We start from the raw sequence: 21,408 nt of genomic DNA, 5'->3' as shown, positions 1-21,408 counted from the left end.
CTCATCAGCCCACACATGTTGATTGTGAAAATTTACAATCTGATCACGTTGGAATGAAGCCTCATCCGTAAAGAGAACATTTGCACTGAAATGAGGATTGACATGTTGTTGGATGAACCATTCACAGAAGTGTACCCGTGGAGGCCAATCAGCTGCTGATAGTGCCTACACACGCTGTACATGGTACGGGAACAACTGGTTCTCCTGTAGCACTCTCCATACACTGATGTGGTCAACATTACCTTGTACAGCAGCAAATTCTCTGATGCTGACATTAGGGTTATTGTCAACTGCACGATGAATTGCCTCGTCCATTGCAGGTGTCCTCGTCATTCTAGGTCTTCCCCAGTCGCGAGTCATAGGCTGGAATGTTCCGTGCTCCCTAAGACGCCGATTAATTCCTTCAAATGTCTTCCTGTCGGGACACCTTCATTCTGGAAATATGTCTCGATACAAACGTACCGCGCCATGGCTATTGCCCCGTGCTAATCCATACATCAAATGGGCATCTGTCAACTCCGCATTTGTAAACATTGCGCTGACTGCTAAACCACGTTCGTGATTAACACTAAGCTGTTGATGCTACGTACTGATGCTAGTACTGTAGAGCAATGAGTCGCATGTCAACACAGGCACCGAAGTCAACATTACCTTCCTATAATTGGGCCAACTGGTAGTGAATCGAGGAAGTACAGTACATACTGACGAAACCAAAATGAGCTCTAACATGGAAATTAAGCGTTTCCGGATACATGTCCACATAACATCTTTTCTTTATTTGTGTGTGAGGAATGTTTCCTGAAAGTTTGGCCGTACCTTTTTGTAACACCCTGTATATGAGAAATACAAAACGTTATGGTAATAAGGAAATTTTTATTGTGAAAGATAAAAGATATGGCCACAAAGGTAAAAAGGCGCTTACACTAAGGACTAATGTAGCATGCGCAATACGCATAGTGACAGTCTCTGTGGTTTAAGAAGTGCCTAAATTAATGAAACATACGTAGATTATCAGTTGGTTTGTTAAATCTACATCTACATCTATACTCCGCGAGCCACCTTACGGTGTGTGGCGGAGGGTACTTATTGTACCACTATCTGATCCCCCCTTCCCTGTTCCATTCACGAATTGTGCGTGGGAAGAACGACTGCTTGTAAGTCTCCGTATTTGCTCTAATTTCTCGGATCTTTTCGTTGTGATCATTACGCGAGATATATGTGGGCGGTAGTAATATGTTGCCCATCTCTTCCCGGAATGTGCTCTCTCGTAATTTCGATAATAAACCTCTCCGTATTGCGTAACGCCTTTCTTGAAGTGTCCGCCACTGGAGCTTGTTCAGCATCTCCGTAACGCTCTCGCGCTGACTAAATGTCCCCATGACGAATCGCGCTGCTTTTCGCTGGATCATGTCTATCTCTTGTATTAATCCAACCTGGTAAGGGTCCCATACTGATGAGCAATACTCAAGAATCGGACGAACAAGCGTTTTGTAAGCTACTTCTTTCGTCGATGAGTCACATTTTCTTAGAATTCTTCCTATGAATCTCAACCTGGCGCCTGCTTTTCCCACTATTTGTTTTATGTGATCATTCCACTTCAGATCGCTCCGGATAGTAACTCCTAAGTATTTTACGGTCGTTACCGCTTCCAATGATTTACCACCTATGGCATAATCGTACTGGAATGGATTTCTGCCCCTATGTATGCGCATTATATTACATTTATCTACGTTTAGGGAAAGCTGCCAGCTGTCGCACCATGCATTAATCCTCTGCAGGTCTTCCTGGAGTACGTACGAGTCTTCTGATGTTGCTACTTTCTTGTAGACAACAGTGTCATCTGCAAATAGCCTCACGGAGCTACCGATGTTGTCAACTAAGTCATTTATGTATATTGTAAACAATAAAGGTCCTATCACGCTTCCTTGCGGTACTCCCGAAATTACCTCTACATCTGCAGATTTTGAACCGTTAAGAATGACATGTTGTGTTCTTTCTTCTAGGAAATCCTGAATCCAATCACAAACCTGGTCCGATATTCCGTAAGCTCGTATTTTTTTTCACTAAACGTAAGTGCGGAACCGTATCAAATGCCTTCCTGAAGTCCAGGAATACGGCATCAATCTGCTCGCCAGTGTCTACGGCACTGTGAATTTCTTGGGCAAATAGGGCGAGCTGAGTTTCACATGATCTCTGTTTGCGGAATCCATGTTGGTTATGATGAAGGAGATTTGTATTATCTAAGAACGTCATAATACGAGAACACAAAACATGTTCCATTATTCTACAACAGATTGACGTAAGCGAAATAGGCCTATAATTATTCGCATCTGATTTATGACCCTTCTTGAAAATGGGAACGACCTGCGCTTTCTTCCAGTCGCTAGGTACTTTACGTTCTTCCAGCGATCTACGATAAATTGCTGATAGAAAGGGGGCAAGTTCTTTAGCATAATCACTGTAGAATCTTAAGGGTATCTCGTCTGGTCCGGATGCTTTTCCGCTACTAAGTGATAGCAGTTGTTTTTCAATTCCGATATCGTTTATTTCAATATTTTCCATTTTGGCGTCCGTGCGACGGCTGAAGTCAGGGACCGTGTTACGATTTTCCGCAGTGAAACAGTTTCGGAACACTGAATTCAGTATTTCTGCCTTTCTTCGGTCGTCCTCTGTTTCGGTGCCATCGTGGTCAACGAGTGACTGAATAGGGGATTTAGATCCGCTTACCGATTTTACATATGACCAAAACTTTTTAGGGTTCTTGTTTAGATTGTTTGCCAATGTTTTATGTTCGAATTCGTTGAATGCTTCTCTCATTGCTCTCTTTATGCTCTTTTTCGCTTCGTTCAGCTTTTCCTTATCAGCTATGATTCGACTACTCTTAAACCTATGATGAAGCTTTCTTTGTTTCCGTAGTACCTTTCGTACATGATTGTTATACCACGGTGGATCTTTCCCCTCGCTTTGGACCTTAGTCGGTACGAACTTATCTAAGGCGTACTGGACGATGTTTCTGAATTTTTTCCATTTTTGTTCCACATCCTCTTCCTCAGAAATGAACGTTTGATGGTGGTCACTCAGATATTCTGCGATTTGTGCCCTATCACTCTTGTTAAGCAAATATATTTTCCTTCCTTTCTTGGCATTTCTTATTACACTTGTAGTCATTGATGCAACCACTGACTTATGATCACTGATACCCTCTTCTACATTCACGGAGTCGAAAAGTTCCGGTCTATTTGTTGCTATGAGGTCTAAAACGTTAGCTTCACGAGTTGGTTCTCTAACTATCTGCTCGAAGTAATTCTCGGACAAGGCAGTCAGGATAATGTCACAGGAGTCTCTGTCCCTGGCTCCAGTTCTGATTGTGTGACTATCCCATTCTATACCTGGTAGATTGAAGTCTCCCCCTATTACAATATGACAAATATAAAATTAAAACAATGGAATAGCAAAATTATGGAAAGGATAGATTGCTACTCATCATATAGCGGAGATGTTGAGTCACAGACAGGCACAACAAAAAGTGGTCTTTTTGTTTTACCTGTCTACGACTCAACATCTTCACCATATGGCGAGTAGTAATCTATCATTTTCATAATTCTGTCAAAAAATGCAGTCGAACACTTATTCAACTGCACTGTCTAACTGACAAAAATGAATGTAAAGGAAAATAACAAAGAGAGAAAATTGTTAGATTATAAACTAAGTGCCAATAAAAGCAACAGATATCCTCAAGTTGAATGTGTGTTGTAAAGGTGGTGTCAGAGTCACTCAAGATGCTAAAATGTATGCAAAAAGAATACAAGGCAAAAATAAACATCTGACAACATAACTACAAATTAGCATTATAAGACAGGATTCTGGCCATTACTTACCTTCAGGATGTGACATGTATAGTACTGCCATAAGACACACAAAAGTAAAGGTTACTACACTTCCTTGTTTTCAGAAATAGTAGTTCTTCCCTTGAGGAGAAGAGGTGAATTGGTTGGGGAAGGTTAAAAGAGAAGGGCAGGTCACTCAGAAACCAGGATGAAAGGGACCCTATCTGGAAAGAAAATGAGAGTAGATGGTCATATTATGATGAAACACACGAATAGAGAGGGAAGGGAAATGTCTGGTTGGTTGGTCGGTTTGAAAGACAGGGGAAGGGACGAAACTGCTTAGTCATCGGTACCTTGTTGCGAATAAAACAATGCCACAAGGGTAAGAATAAAACAAACAAGACGTACAACACAAAACGGAAAGAAAGAAAAAACCACAAGAATGAAGAAAAGGTAATCAACACTAAAAGGAACAAAAGAGGACAAGAAAGCAACAGAGACACACTAGAAACAGTTAGAAGAGAGTAAAACAAGAAAGCAGATTACAGTGGCTGGCTGACCATGAGAGTAAAAAGGAGAAGCCAGCCACTCTGCAACACATTAAAACCTCCACCCTAAAAGCACTAACACACAGGGATAAAGAACATGCACGAAAACTTAGATCAAATGATAAAACCCACCCACACGAATAAAATGTAAAACTAAAGGTGCCGAAGATAGGGTGCTGGGAAAGTTAAAAGTTCCCTGCAGAGCGGCTAAAAGTGGGCAGTCCAGCAAGAGATGGACAACCATCGTTTGTGAGCCACAGCAACACTGAGGTGGGTCCTTGCGACGAAGAAGGTGACCATGCATTACCCATGTATGGCCAAAGCGAAGCCAGCAGAGGAGAACTGATTACCTGCGAGAGGTCCTCATGGAAGACTTCCACACATTCGTAGTCTCCTTACTGACATGCAGTTTCTTGTGCATATTGATAGGCCAGTCGGTCTCCCAAAGCCGAAAAGCCCTGTGGCATAACACACAACACAGGTCAGGTTCAGAGAAGATCTCCATAAGCAGTTTCCGTGTAGCCTGTTTGGCCAGCCTGTCGGCAAGTCTGTTGCCTGGGATTCCGACATGACCTGGGGTCCAGACAAACACCACTGAACGACTGGACCATACCTGTGCATAGCTGGACTTCTTTGGTTGGTACCAAAGGATGACGAGGGTACCACTTGTCGATAGCCTGTAGGCTACTCAAGGAGACAGCACACAGAAGAAACGACTCCCCAGGGATGGATGTGCTCAAGAGCACGAGGTATAGCCACTACCTCTGCAGTGAAAACACTGCAGCCATTGGGCAAGGAATGCTGTTCAATACGTCCTCCATGGACATACGAGAAGCCGACCTGCGCATCAGCCATTGATCTGTCGATGTAAACCACTTCATGGCCTCGGTACATGTCAAGAATCGACAGGAAGTGGCAGCGGAGAGCCGCGGGGTTAACTGAGTCCTTAGGGCCATGTGTGTCCAGGCAAATCCGCGGCCTAGGTGTACACCATGGAGGTCTACGTGAATGGACCTGAAGGAGAGGTAGTAAAGGCAAGGACTCCAGTTCAGATAGAAGGGATTGGACACGAACTGCAATTGTAAGCCCTGACCTGGGACACTGATGCAGGAGATGAACTGCTGTGGATGGGAAAAGGAGACGGTCATTCGGATGCACAGGAGAACTATGAACATGTGCAGTGTAACTGGCGAGCAGTTGTGCACACCTAACCTCCAATGTAGGGGTCCCAGCCTCCACCAGGAGACTGGTCACTGGACTCATCCTAAAAGCTCCCGTCGCTAGTCGGAACACCACAGTGGTGCGCTGGATCGAGTTAACGCAATGCTGAGGGTGCCAACGAACCATAATCCACATTCCCATAGTCAAGGTGGGATTGAACAAGGGCTCTGTAGAGCTGCAGCAGCATAGAGTGATCTGCATCCCAGTTGGTGTTGCTCAGGCAGCGGAGGGCATTGATGTGCACTTCCACTTCAGCTGACGAAGGTGAGGAAACCAAGTCAATTGGGTATCTAAAACCAGTCCAAGAATCAATACATCTCTACTATAGTGAGTGGATCGTCATTAAGGCAAAGTTCTTGTTCTGGATGAGCGGTACGATGCCGACGCAAGTGCATAACGCACAACTTTGCAACCGAAAACCGTGGGCTAGAGCCCACGACTGCGCCTTGTGTAGGTACCGCTCAGCAACACCAGTACTGGTGGATCAGTACGAAATGCAGAAGTTGTCTGCATACAGAGAAGGTGCGGCAGATGGCCCTACAGTTGATGCTAGACTGTTAATGGCCACTAAAAATAGAGATAGATTCAACGCAGAGCCCTGCAGGACCCCATTCTCCTGGATATGGGTGAACTGTGGGATGCACCAGCTTGGGCACAGAAAGTACGAAGCGACAGGAAATTTTGGGTAAAAAAAGGGAGTGGGCCTCAGAAACCCCTGTCGTACAATGTGGCTAGGATATGATGTCGCCAGGTGGTGTCGTACACTTTCTGTAAATCAAAAAAGACAGCAACAAGGTGTTGGCATCTGGAAAAGGCTGTTCAGATAGCAGACTCGAGGGACACGAGATTATCAATGGTAGAGCGACCTTGGTGGAAACTGCTGTGACTTGGAGCCAGTACGCTACATGACTCTAGGATCCAACCTAACCACTGACACACCATACATTCTAGCAGCTTACAAAGAACGTTGGTGACACTGATGGGCAGATAGCTATCTACACCAAGCGGGTTTTTGCCAGGCTTGAGCAATGGTATGATGGTGCTCTCCCACCATTGTAATGGAAAGATGCCATCACATCAGATCCAGTTTTAAGATGAGGAGATGTTGCTTGTAGTCAGATGAGAGATGTTTACGCATCTGACTGTGGATCCGATCTGGCCCAGGAGCTGTGTTGGGGCAATGTGCACAAGAGAACTTTCCCTTCCATCTGCCATTAGAGAATGCAAGAGGCTGGGGGGTAATTCTCTGATCCAGAGGCCTGAGCACAGTGCTCAGCAAAGAGCTTGCGTTGGTAGGCAACACGCCATTGATGGTAATGCCTGGGACAGTTGTTGGGGTCTGGTACCCAAAAACACGTCTGATCTTCATCCAGACTTGGGAAGGTAATGTATGGCACCCAATGGTTGAGACTTACCTCTCCAAACATTCCTGTTTCCGCCGTTTGATAAGCTGGGGAATGCAGGCAGGGAGCCATTTAAACGCTATTGGGTGCTCTAGGGAAGGGTGCTGCTAATGTCCTATAGAGCTCGCCAATGCTCTTTAATTGCCCCAGCAACTTCCGGCGACCACTAAGGTACCGACTTTCTCCGGGGGAACCTCAAAGAATGAGGGATTACATTTTCCGATCATTGTAGTTACCTGTTCAACCACAACATCGATGGTACCATACCTGTTCAACCACGACATCGATGGCACGATGTGGTAGAGTTTCAACGGTGACAGAAGAGGTGGAGGCTACCCAGTCTGCTTTGTTCAATGTCCATCTGAATAGGTGACCATGTGCATGATGCCAGGGGAGTGACAAGAAGATGGGGAAGTGGTCACTACCACACAGGTCATCATGTGCTCTTCAGTGGATAGATGGGAGAAGTCCTGGGCTGCAAAGTGATAAATCGATGGCCTAGTAACTACCCTGAGCCATGCTGAAATATGTGGCAGCCCCGGTATTTAAGACGCATAGGTCGAACTGAGACAGTAACATTTCGACATCTCTGCCTCTGGCAGCAAGCACAGTGCCACCTCACAAGGGGTTACGAGTGTTAAAACCTCCCAAAAGTAAGAAAGGCTTAGGGAGTTGAGCAATCAGGCAATGCGTTCAGGGGTACCGCACCATCTGGAGGAAGATATATGTTGCAGAGAGTTGTTTCCTGCATCATCCATGTCCTGACAGCCACAGCTTCAAGAGGGGTGCGATAGGGCACAGGCTCACTACATACTAAGTTCAGGTCATAGACAACTCCACCTGACACACTATTATATTCACTACGGTTCTTGTAATACCCGCTGGAGCTGCGAAGGGCAGGGGTCTGCATTGCCGGGAACCAGGTTTCCTGGAGGTCAACGCAGAAAGCAGGTGTAAAGTGTAACCAGTGCCGTAGCTCAGCCAGGCAGAGCTCAGCCAGGCAGTGGAAAAAACCGCCTCAATTCCGCTGGAGGATAATGTAATCGTGAGGCTGGGAAGGCATCAAGCATTCAACGAAGAAGTTTACGCCTCCAGGTCACCTGCCGCCACCGACTTATTTCCTGAGCAGTCTATATCCATTGTATCTGAGGGTCCAGTGAGATCTAGGTCCTCAGCAGATTCCAGAATCTCCACCCCATCCTCAGACACAGAGCTTGTAGGTAGCATTGGTCTGGGTGCCACTGCAATTCGCTTGGTCTTGGGGGTCTTGTTTTTGGGTTTCTCTTGCTGCTCCTTGGGTTTCTCTGGCTGGGAGGGCTTCACTGTTTCAGTCTCAGGGACTGAGGATGATCATGAAGCCCTACAACCAGCTGCTTTTGGGCACTTCAACTTCCGCCACTGATGATTGTCATTTTTTCCACTAGCAGAAACCAGGGAAGGGAGCTCAAGGGACCCCCCTTCCTAGTGAGATGAGCCGGAAAAACTTACGCTTCTCCAACTAACAAGTGGGGACTGGTGTCCGCGATGGTTGGGGGGCAGTGCTCCTGAGGTAGGTGGTGCGGGAACAACAGGGAGGGAAGTCCCCAACCATCAAGAGGGCAGGTTTGGTTGGTTTAAAGGTGGGAGAAAGGACCAAACTACGAGGTCATTGGTCCCTTGTTCCTAATAAAACAATGCCACAAGTGTGAGAATAAAATGGACGAAACATATAACACAAAACGGAAAGAAAGGAAAAGCCACAAGAACAAAGGGAAGGCAACAAACACTAAAAGGAACAAAAGAGGACAAGAAAACAGAGATGCTAGAAACAGAAGAGAGTAAAACATGAAAGCAGATTACAGTGTCTGGCCAACCACAAGAATAAAAAGGGAAAGGTAGCCACTCTGCAACACATTAAAACCTCCACCCTAAAAGCACTAGGGTGGAGGACACACAGGGACAAATGACATGCACTAAAATCTACATAGAAGTATAAAACCCACTCTCACGGATAAAACTTAAAACTAAAGCTGCTGTGGAGGCACTGTTGCCTAACACCGAAGGCAGGGTGCTGGGAAAGTTAAAAGTCTGCCGCAGAGCAGCTAAAAGTGGGCAGTCCAGCAAGAGGTGAACAACTGTCATTTGGGAGCCACAGCGATACTGAGGCGGGTCCTCGCGACGGAGTAGGTTACCATGCGTTAGCCACGTTTGGCCAATGCAGAGCCGGCAGAGGAAAACTGATTCTCTGTGAGAGACTTGCACATAAGACTTCCACACATTCATAGTCTCCTTAATTACACACAGTTTGTTGTGCATGCAGTTATGCCATTCCATCTCCCAAAGCCGAAAAACCCTGTGGTGCAAGACAAAAAGCAGGTCAGCTTTAGAGATGCCTATCTTCAGAAGCGGTTTCCGTGTCGCCTGTTTGGCCAACCTATCGGCAAGACTGTTACAGGGGATTCCGACGTGTCCCGGGGTCCACACAAACAACACGGAACGGCGGGACTGTTCCAGGGCATAGATGGACTACTGAGTGGACGCTACCAGAGTGTGACTTGGGTAGTACTGGTTGATAGCTTGTAGGCTGCTCAATGAGTCAGTACACAGGAGAAATGACTCGCCAGGGCATGAGCGGATGTACTCAAGAGCACAAGATATGGCCGCCAGCTCTCCAGTGAAAACACTGCAGCCAACCGGCAAGGAGTGCTGCTCAATATGTCCTCCATGAACATATGCGAAGCCTACGCGACCATCAGCCATTGAGCCGTCGGTGTAAACTACTTCAGAGCCCCGGAACACGTCAAGAATCAAGAGGAAGTGACAGCGGAGAGCGGCGGGGTTAACGGAGTCCTTAGGGCCATGCAAAAGGTCCACATGAAGCTGTGGCCAAGGTGTGCACTACGGAGGCGTACGTGAACAGATCACAAGTAGTGGTGGTAAAAGGGAAGACTGCAGTTTGAAGAGAAGGGACCACACGAGAACCGCAATCGTTAGCCCCGAGCTGGGCCGCTGGTGCGGGAGATGGACTGCCATGGGCGGAAAAAGGAGACCTTAATTTGGATGCTCAGGGGAACTATGAATGTGTGCTGCATAACTGGCAAGTAGTTGCACACGTCTGATCCACAGTGCTGGGACACCAGTCTCCACCAGTACGCTTATCACCGGACTCGTCCTAAAATCTCCTGTCGCTGATCGAACCCCACAGTGGTGCACATGGTCGAGTAAATGCAAAGCTAAAGGCACTGCCGAACCATAAACCACACTCCCTTAGCAATTCGGGATTGGACAAGGGCTCTGTAGAGCTGCAGCAGTGTAGAGCGATCTGCACCCAATTGGTGTTGCTCAGGCAATGGAGTGCATTGATGTGCTGCCAGCACTTTGCTTAAGCTGACGAACATGAGGGAGCCAAGTCAATCGAGTGTTGAAAACCGTTCCTAGGAATTGATAGCCTCCACTACATTGAGTGGATTGTCATTAAGGTAAAATGCAGGTTCTGGATGAACGACACGACACCGACAGAAGTGCATAGCATAACACACGACTTTGCAGCTGAAAATTGGAAGCAGTGGGCTACAGCCCATGACTGAACCTTGTGGATGGCTCACTGGAGGTGCTGCGTAGCAACAACAGTATTGGAGCAGCAGTAAGAAATGCAGAAGTTGTCTGCATACAGAGAAGGTGAGACGGAGGGCCCGACAGCTGCTGCTAGACCGTTAATGGCCACTAAAAATAGAGACACACTCTATACAGAGCCCTGCGGGACTCCATTCCATTCTCCTGGATATGGGTGGAACAATGGGTGTCGCCAGCTTAGACAGGGGAAGTAGAGCGACAGGAAGTTTTGGATAAAAAATCTGGAGTGGTCCCCGGAGACCCCACTCATACAGCGTGGCAAGGATATGATGTCGCCAAGTCGTGTCGTATGCTTTACGTAAGTAAAAAAGAAGGCACTCAGGTGTTGAAGTCTAGAAAAGGCTGTTCAGATGGCAGACTCGATGGACACAAGATTATCAGTGGTTGAGCGACCCTGGCAGAAGCCACCCTGACATGGAGCCAGTAAGCCATGTGACTCCAGGACCAAACCCAACTGCCAACGTACCATATGTTCCAGCAGCTTACAAAGAACATTGGGGAGACTGATGGGCCGATAACTATCCACATCAAGCGGGTTTTTACCAGGTTTGAGCACCGAAATGATAGTGCTCTCCCGCCATTGTGATGGAAAGACTATATCACACCAGATCCGGTTGAAAATTACAAGAAGATGTCGCTTGTAGTCAAGATGAGAGATGGTTAATCATCTGGCTGTGGATGGGATCGGGCCCAGGAGATGTGTTGGGGCAATGTGCAAGGGCACTGAGGAGCTCCCACTCTGTAAATGGGGCAATGTAGGATTCACTGCAGTGTATAGTGAATGGAAGGAAGTTCAGTTCCAGTCACCATTTGAGTGTGGGAAAGGCTGGGGGTAATTCTCCGAAGCAGATGCTTGAGAAAAGTGCTCGGCAAACGCGTTTGCGTCAGTACATAACCTGCCATTTATGGTAACACTGGTGACAGGTGTTGGGGCCTGATACCTGAAAAGACATTTGATCTTTCCCCAGACTTGGGAAAGTGTCATGTGGCACCCAATGGTGGAGACGTATCTCTCCCAACACTCCTTCCATTGTTTGATAAGGTAGTGAACACGGGCACGGAGCTGTTTAAAGGCTATGAGGTGCTCCAGGGAAGGGTGCTGCTTATGCCGCTGCAGAGCTTGCCGACGCTCCTTAATTGCTTCAGCGACTTCCTGGCGACCACCAAGGGATTGCCTTGCACTTTGGGCACCCTAAAGAGCAAGGGATCACGTTTTCTGCCACAGAAACAACTGTGCTAGTCACCTACTCAACCATTACATCAACATCATCATGTGGGGGCGATTCAGTGGTGACAGCAGAGGTGAAAGTTCCCCAGTCCACCTTGTTCAAAGCCCATCTGGACAGGCGTCCATGTGCCTGGTGCTGGGGCATTGACAGGAAGATGTGGAAGTGGTCAATACCACACAGGTCGTCATGTGCTCTCCAGTGGATAGATGGGAGAGGTCCTGGGCTGCAAATTGATAAATGAATGGCCGAGTGACTACCATGAGCCGCACTGAAATGTGTAGTGGCCTCACTATTTAAGAGGTAGAGTTCGAATTGTGACAGTAAATTTTTCACACCTCTGCCAGTAAGCACGGTACCACCCCACAAGGGGTTATGGGCATTAAAATCTCCTGGAAGTAGGAAAGGTTTAGTGAGTTGATCAATTTAGTGCGGCTAATACATTCAAGGGAACTGCACCATCTGCAGGAAGATATACATTGCAGACAGTTATTTCCTGCATTGTCCTTATTCTGACAGCCATAGCTTCAAGAAGGGTTTGAAGGGGCACATGTTCACTACAGACCGAATTTAGGACAAACGCTAACTCCACCTGACACACTATTATAGTCACTAAGGTAATATCCCTTACAGCCGCAGAGGGCAGGGGTCTGCATTGCTGGGAACCAGGTTTCCTGGAGAGCAATGCAGATAGCAGGTGTAAAGCTTAACAGTTGCCGTAGCTTAGCCAGGCGGTGGAAAAAAAACGCTGAAATTCCACAGGAGGATGACATTGTGACACTGGGAAGGCATGGAACATTCATTCAATGAGGCAGTTTCATCTCACAGTCACCTGCTGCCTGTCTGAGGGTCTGGTGAGATCGAGATCCTCAGCAGACGCCAAAATCTCCACCCCATCCTCAGACATAGAGCTTGTAGGTTGAGGTGGTGAGGGTGTCACCACAATTTCCTTAGTCTTAGGGGTTTTCTTTTTGGATTTCTCTCGCTCCTCCTAGGGTTTCCCTGGCTGGGAGGACTTCACTAGCTCAGTTTCCAGGACTGAAGATGAGCGTGAAGCCCTACGACCAGCTGCTTTTCGGCTCTTCAGCCACTGGCGGGTGTCTTCTTTCCCACTAGAAGAAATCTGGGAAGGGAGTGACCAAAGGGACCCCTTCCTAGTGAGCGAAGTTGAAGAAGACTTACAGTTCTCCAGCTTAGAAGTGGGGATGGACGTCCCTGATGGTTGGGGGGGAGAGGGAGGGGGTTGCTCCCGAAGTAGGTGGTGCAGGAGCAACAGGGAGGGAAATGCCCCCCCACCATCGAAGGGGCAGGTGTAGTCTTGCGGCTCTGAGAGGTGACCTGGGTTGGCGGTGCTGATAATGCCAGAACTGTTGTAGTGGCAGCATAAGACGATGTCATACGCACAGGACGCAGGTGTTCAAATTTTCTCTCAAAAAGCAAAATCTTGAGTAAAATGCAGATTAAAGATGAAGAAGAAAAACAGGAAAGCAATAATAGGACACAGATGAGAACAAAGTTGTTGGATAATAGTTAGGTAAAAAGCTGATAAAATCTAAAAGTTGTGAGCGCGCGCGCACCACACACACACACACACACACACACACACACACACACACACACACACACACACAAATATTGTTGGCTTGGTCTACCACTATTATTTATAAACATACAATGGTGTTGGTTACGAAACACAGTCAGCAACTGAGATTTACAACATTATGCCATAAAGATATGTATACCAACCAAGGTACTGGCAGAAAAGTGATGAACCCAAATTTATTAAGAAATTGACTGTTCATGCTACCTAATGTTTCTGAATGCATCACACGATAGCTAGTAGTTCCATATGTACCACTAGAAAGGGCTGCCTACTTATAAATTGTTTAGTCTTATTCTACTTTTGCTCTTGCCTTTGAAAATAACCAAATATAAACATTCAATATCTCAACATACACTTTAGTGGGGTAGCACTTTCTTCTCCCAACCTCTCCAATTCTTACTGCATCAGAAATTTTGTTTCCAAAATAATGGACTAACATAAACTACGAATATTACTAGTTTAATAACATTTGTATGTTTCCTTACTGGTGTTGCATTGGCCAGTTTCTTAAACTTAGTGCAAATTACTACAAAAACGGGGAAGGCAGGCCCATCTCCATCAGGTGATTTTCTTTCAGCTTCAATACACCTGCAAACTCTGAACATCCACCCTGCAGCTGGGAAGTACTCCAACAGTTTCAGAAGGATGTGTTCTTGAAGTAAAGAGACACAAACATAACGGCCACCCACCCGCAAGACACGATCTATCTCCTGTACAATAATAAGAAAAAGAGAAAGATTTAATGTATTTTAATGGATGTCATTAATGTAAGACAAAAGTTACAAGTATAAAAAATTGTACATACACTGAATAATTTATCTATTCTCTTCTGAACTTCTTCACTGTTGTCCGGCATCAAAGCATCAAGTGTTCCTTTGTCGAGGACAACACTGAACTCATTATCATCGAATGTCATATGTAAGGCATCCATCTGTTTATAAACCATATCTGGCCGATCCTTGCCATGTGTTTCAATCATCTGACGTATAACAACATGACTAATGTCTATATTTGTTAGATGCCTATTAAAAACAAAACCCAGATCAGTATTGGTGATAAATGTTGTCTTTATAACTCTATTGTAATGCAATTATTTATCAACTAATGATTGGTTGCTCACTGTAATGAACAATGAAATACATACCAAAATGACATTTTCCATTTATTCCATAATATCAAAAATAAAAATTTAGTGTATCAGGCATCATGATTTGGATTTTACAATATAAAGGAAGGGGGAATGTCTTTACTTAGGCCTACTTATTCAAGTGTTAATTATGCCATAGAATATTATCTGCAGAGTCTGCTGGTCTCATTTATTTTAGCCATCTGAAGTTAGTAAAGCAAGCATCTCTAAAGCTTTTTAGCAAATACCAACCACAGCCCGAGGCAGCAGCTTGCATGAAATGTGATAGATTAGTTTGATGTTCCATGGATCATTTGCATGATAGAACTCAATGATGTGGAAGAACGAGTCACTATATATTCACATCACAAATTATATAAGGCTGCATGTTGATAAGCCGTCACCCCCCCCCCCCCCCCCCTTCTAGGTATAAGTTAGTAATTCCTACCCGTGCCCTTTTACACACTACAATAATATAATTTCTTCAACACAATAGTTATCAATGACAATTTTTCAGCTTGCTTTCAAATATTACTTTGCTGTCTGTCAGACTTTTATATTAATGGGTACATAACGGAAAATTTTGGGTGCAGCATGGTGCACCCCTTTCTTGTATTAAAGACATTCTTAATTTGGAGTAATGAATGTCATTTTCTTCTTCCACCACTTAAATTATGTACATAATTGTTCCTTTTGAACTGCAATGAATTATTTACAACAAACTATGAGGGAATACATGTAGACAGGACATCCACTAGTCGGCTACACCATCAATCCCATAAAGCTTAATTTCATATAGGAGAATATTGTGATTCACAAAACATTAGACAGGGTGCAGAAAGCATCAACTAGCAATACTTTGTTATTTAATGTTTGGAAAATTTGATGAGTGAATGTGTAAATGGCATTCTCAGTAGAGCAACCTTCCTGAAATCCAAACCGTTATTTACTGAAGATAATATTGTTGCTTAGGTGGGATACTATTCCAGAATACGGTACATCACTTTCTCACACATCCTGAACTACAATGTCATTAATGAAGAACTGTACTGACATCTCTCCTATCAACTTTCTTAGAGTTATTTAACAGTGACATATTTCAATATCTCAAGAAAAATGCCTTGAGTTAGTGATACATTACATATTCCAGATAATGAAGTAGGGCTTATTATATTATCCTACCTGCAAATCAACTTTAGGGGGTCCCAACTTTAAAAATGAAAATTGAAAGAGACTTCACAGGCCTCAAAACATTAAGATATCTCTGTGCTGACCAGGTTCCATACAAATAGTGATCACTGATTAATAAGAGCAAGCATTGAATTGAATACAGAAGATAAAAGATTGACACTTATTTAAAGAAAAAGACAAATTTTAAATTTCAAAAATCTTTAGGAATGGAAAGAGGATTTCAAGAAAGAATTAAGATAAAATAAAAAGAATGTGAAGCAGGAGCAGTAACAAAGACACTAATCACAACAGTTGAAGAAGTGGGTGGCTTTTGCAGATCTCAAAACCAATCAAAGAAGCTGACAAACAGTAAGTTTGATGACAAGAGAAGGATAATAAAAGACCTAACAGACAAAAATAAGACAGAATATACACAAAAGTGCAGGGCACTGAAAAGAGTCTGAAAGATGACATCAAGAAGTATGCTAAAAACCAGTCTTGAAAATAAATCTCGTTTAAAGATGACAAAGCAAAAGCTTATGATTCTTTCCAATCAGCTAATAGGGCAAATTACAGATAAGAAAAAAATACTCTAATATACTGAGAATTTTTATAGTAACATGTACGGTAAAGTCAATATCTTAATCCTAGATTAACTGGATGATTCTTTTTCCCAAATACCAGAAATAATCACCTCAGAAGTCAAACATGCTACAGACAAGATAAAGGGACCACACCAGACAGTGATGGCCTCTCAGTCAATATTTTAAAGCTGACAGATGACAAATCTATAAATATTTAGCTACAATATTTTCAAGTTGTTTGCACTATGGAACAAGATTGGAATAAAGTCAGAATATATAAGAAAGGTGGTGCTAAAGATTTAAATAACTAGCACCATAACAGCCTCCTGTACAAACTGTAAAAAGATTTTTTACTAGAACTTTGATTATCAAATTGAGAAGTATACTTGACCTCATCCAACCCATTGAGCATGCTGGGTTCTGTGCAGGGTTTAGTACAACAGATCATATCCTCATTCCACACAAAACAATTAGTAGAACAAATGAGTACCAGCTAACTCTTTGCCTTACCTTCATAGATTTTGAAAAGGCATTCAAGTCACTCAGTTTTGTTTGAAGCTCTAACGGAGGAAGGAATAGGACAGGCTTAAAAGTCTTATAGAACACACACTGAACTTCCACAGCATTTGTGTACGTAGTTAAGAAACCAATGAATTTACCATTGAAACGTGTGTAAAACAAGGTGACTATATCTCCGAAACTATTTTCAGCAGTCCTCGAAAAAGCAATGTTCAAATTAGACTGGAAAATAAAGGGAATCAAAATTCTGGGAAAGAGATTACATAACATCAGGTTCACTGATGATATTGTACTACTTGCAAATAGTATAGAACAAAACTTCCTGGCAGATTAAACAACAACTCCAAATATTGGTTAGTGAACTTGTGTCAGTCTGCTCTGAAATTGGACTAAAAATGAACTGTGATAAAATTAAGAGGGAAGGAAATACTATAAATCTGTCTGACTTAACTGCAAAGCGTCACAGAATATATCTATGTGGGTCATCTGCAAAATATGAAAGGAGACCTAAAACCAGATATATTTTGAGGTATTAAATTAGGCTGGCATGCTTATGGAAGATTCCCTTCAGTTTCGAAGCCCAAGATGTTGGCCAAGCTGAAGACAGTTTTTGACTAATGTATACTACCAGTCACAATTTGTGGCTGTGAGACAAACATTAAATTAGTTCTCTGTCAGAAAAGTAACAGTAGCCCAAAGAGAAACGGAAAGATCAATGCTGGGCTACGCAATGAGTTTAGGTAGAGAACAAAGGTCAGTGACGTAACAGAAAGAGAGAATACCCTGAAATGGCACTGAGTTGGTCATGTCACTAACAAAAGATGGCAGGTGGTTAAAACAAGTACTAGACTGAAGCCCAATTTACCAAAAACTACCAAGGGGAAGAACATTGGGCAGAGACTTAATAAAAACATCTTTATTGAATTGGTAAAAGGGAGCTCAAGATTGGCAGAACTGGAAGAACCTGTGGGTATCTTGTGTTGCACGCCAGCTCAAAGTGGCCAAATCATCAAGTGATTGATAATGATTGGTTTGTGGGGCGCTCAACTGCACGGTTATCAGCACCCGTACAAAGACCCAACCTTCACTCAGTCCAATCGCGCCACTGTCATAAATGATGATGAAATGTTGACAACACAAACACCCAGTCATCTGGAGGCAGGTGAAAATCCCTGACCCCGCCGGGAATCGAACCCGTCAAGTGATCAAATTGGCTGATGACAATTGTATGGGAACAAATTATTAGTACTGTGTTGAAACACCATCAAATGCACACAGGCATTTTTGAGAGGATACATAACTTTCTTAATTTCAGAAGGAGGAGCTGGAGATACAATCATATATCTGAATTTTATGAGAGTTGATTTTTCATAAAACTGCTGTGATTCTTCTCTTGAGCTGCTTGTATGTACATTTTCTGCGACATTAGGAAATGATTATTAAACTTATCTGCTACACCTACAGGGTGAAGAAAGATGCCTAATTGTAAGGTCAGCATGCAATTCATAATCCACAGTCAAGAAAAAAGTTGATCTAGAAAAATCTGATCGGATGAATTTTGACAACATATGCATGAAAATGTTTATCAGCCCACACTACTGCATCAGCCATCTTAGATGGTGGGGCATCAAACCCACATCCAATCGAGCTACAGTTTGAATCCTTATCAGGTTTTTTTTTTATTTTTTAAACATTCATTCCCAGTTCTCACTGTTTATAAGCAGGACATGATTCTATCATACGACAATAGTCTATTACATGACAGTGACATCCATTAAACTGCATGCACGTGTCTACTAAACACACAGTGCACAACCGTAACTGCTCCTGTCAAGTTCATGTAGGGCTGCTCCCCAACGGAATACACAAACAATGAATACATTGATATGTTACCGATCGGTGCTGGGTGCAGCTGATAACCAAGCTGCTGCTGCTCATGCATATCCTGTATGGTCCCTTAAAGGCACCATCGAGATAAGAATGTTTCTTGTAACTCAGAACAAGATCTTTGGGAAATTGGTAACCTTTGTCCACAAGTAATGGACAGAGGTCATTCAAGGCCTATACATAATGCACATACAGAGGACGTGATTCTTGAAAGCGTTCACCAATCACCATGGTGACATACCCATGGTATTGCAAGGCATTTCCAAATATATGAAAGACTGGTTATTGAAGTGTTACACAATGAAGAACTGCATCCTTACCATTACATGTTATCCAGACACAAGCAGCCACAAGATAAGTGTTGCACAACGAAGAACTGCATCCTTACCATTACATGTTATCCAAACACAAGCAGCCAGAAGACGGCATTTGATAGGTATAGTTTTGTGAATGGCTTTTACACCAAATGGAACATAATGAACATTTTATAAACAACATTATATGGACTGACAAATCTAGCTTCACTCTTAGAGGTATTTTCACCCTTCACAACAGCCATTATTGGTGTAACACAACCTACACGTCACTCGTAAACGTGGCTTTCAGGTACACTTTGGTATAAATCTGCGGGCTGAAATTGTGGGAGGAGAACCAGATAGTGTAGCCTACCTATTACAAGTTTTTTACCTCACTGGATAAAGATGATGTTACTGTATCCACTATTATTTTCTATAGGCTTTTTGTGACTTGGACGTATCAAAGTAGTCCTTTACATCTGTAAGTAGTTCACGTTATATCTTTCTGTTTAAATAAAGGCTACACTAACAGGTGGGTTTGGGTTGTTTGGGGGAAGAGACCAAACTGCAAGGTAATTGGTCTCATCGGATTAGGGAAGGACGAGGAAGGAAGCCGGCCGTGCCCTTTCAAAGGAACCATTCTGGCATTTGCCTGGAGCGATTTTAGGGAAACCACGGATAACCTAAATCAGGATGGCCGGACGCGGGATTGAACCGTCGTCCTCCCGAATGAGAGTCCAGTGTGCTAACCACTGCGCCACCTTGCTCGTTGGAAATTGGATACAATTTGATGTTTAACTGCAAAAATTTGATACAAACACACTGAGTCGTGTTCATATCAAATATCACCAAACATCAGTGATTAGGCATATCTGTTCCTCATGATATTGCCTTGTCTCTCAGAGCTAATGAGACAGCTCCAACACAGTTCAGAGTCCATGCTACTTGTTCTTCACCATGTTGCGCACACTTACAGCACTGTCAGAGCCTCTTTCTTTATTTTTTTAAATGGCGTTTCTATTAAACTTATTGGCAGGACTACATTTGGTAGATACACTTTTGTCTTGAATGGGGATGAGGAATCACATGCCGACTGCCAAGTGTGGCATAGTTTCTTCACTCTACACATATTTATCTATACTACGCAAACCACCGGGAAGTGCATGGCAAAGGGTATGTCCCTTGTACCAGTTACAAGGTTTCTTCCCATTCCATTCCCATGCATGCTGTAATTTTTCTAATATTGTCCTCATAATCGCTATGGGGGCGATAATAAGTGGGTTGTAGCATACCCCTAGAGCCAGTACTTTAAACATCGTAAGTAAAATTTCTTCAAGAATTTGACAGTTCAGTTTCCTCAGCACCTGTGACACACTCCGACGGGTCATACAAATCTATGACCATTTGTGCTACCCTTCTTTGTACACACTCAATAACCCCTGTTAGTCCTATCTGATATGAGTCCCACACATTTGAGCAATATTCTAGAATGATTTGCAAGTAATCTTTTTTGTAGACAGACTGGATTTCCTCATATTTTATCAATAAACTGAAGTCTGCCACCTGCTTTACCGGCAACTGATCCTGTGTGATCATTCCATTTGATATCTCAAAAAAGTGTTACACCCACTTATCTATGTGGTGGCAAGTTCCAACTTTGACTGTACTGTAGTCATAGGGAACTATATTTTTTTCATTTTTGAAGGGCACAATTTTACATTTCTGCACACTTAAAGCAAGCTGGCAATCTTTGCAATGCTTTGAAATCTTATCAAGATCTGACTGACTGTTTATGCAGCTACTTCATTACAATAACTGGATCATCTGCAAAAAGTTTGAGGTTACTATTGTCAAGAAGGTCATTTGTATGCAATATGAACAGCAAGGGTCTCAACACACTTTCATGGGGCATACCTGAAGTTACTTTTACATATAACAATGACCCACCATCTCCGACAACATACTGCATTCTCCCTACCAGAAAGTCTTCAGTTCATTCAATTTGATTACCCTATGATCATACTTTTGACAATAAGCATAGGTGTGGTATTGAGTCAAATACATTTTGGAAATCAAGAACTACTGCATCTACCCGACTAATTTGATCCCAAGCTTTCAGTATATCATGTGACAGAAGTGTGAACTCAGTTTCACATGACTAAGGTATTCTGAATCCATGCTGGTTAGCAGGGAGGAGGTCATTCTGTTCGAGATACCTCATTATGTTTAAGCTCAGAAAATGTTCAGATACTACAACGAACTGATGTGATGGATGCTGGATGGTATTTTTGTGGCTCACTTCTACTACTGTTCTTGTGGACGAGTGTGACCTGTGCTATCTTCCTACTACTGGAAACGGTTTTTGTTCAAGGGCTCTACAATAGAT

The 21,408-nt window shown here is 43.5% G+C and overlaps 1 protein-coding gene across 1 annotated transcript in view; it reads right to left on the bottom strand.

Moving 5' to 3' along the window:
* The window catches only part of LOC126191344 (eEF1A lysine and N-terminal methyltransferase homolog), a 70,927-nt gene that overhangs the window by 43,096 nt on the left and 6,423 nt on the right, over positions 1–21,408 (bottom strand). The window contains exons 3-4 of the mRNA XM_049932183.1: positions 14,246–14,462; positions 13,926–14,150 (exon numbers count right to left, since the gene is read on the bottom strand). Of these exons, the coding sequence (XP_049788140.1) occupies positions 13,926–14,150; positions 14,246–14,462 (442 nt within the window). The remainder of the gene's footprint in view (positions 1–13,925; positions 14,151–14,245; positions 14,463–21,408) is intronic.

The sequence above is a fragment of the Schistocerca cancellata genome, chromosome 6 (genome assembly GCF_023864275.1).
Source record: "Schistocerca cancellata isolate TAMUIC-IGC-003103 chromosome 6, iqSchCanc2.1, whole genome shotgun sequence".
In the NCBI taxonomy this organism is placed as follows: Eukaryota; Metazoa; Arthropoda; class Insecta; order Orthoptera; family Acrididae; genus Schistocerca; species Schistocerca cancellata.
Note: the sequence above shows the minus strand (reverse complement) of the source record. Positions and strands in the feature narration are given on the sequence as shown.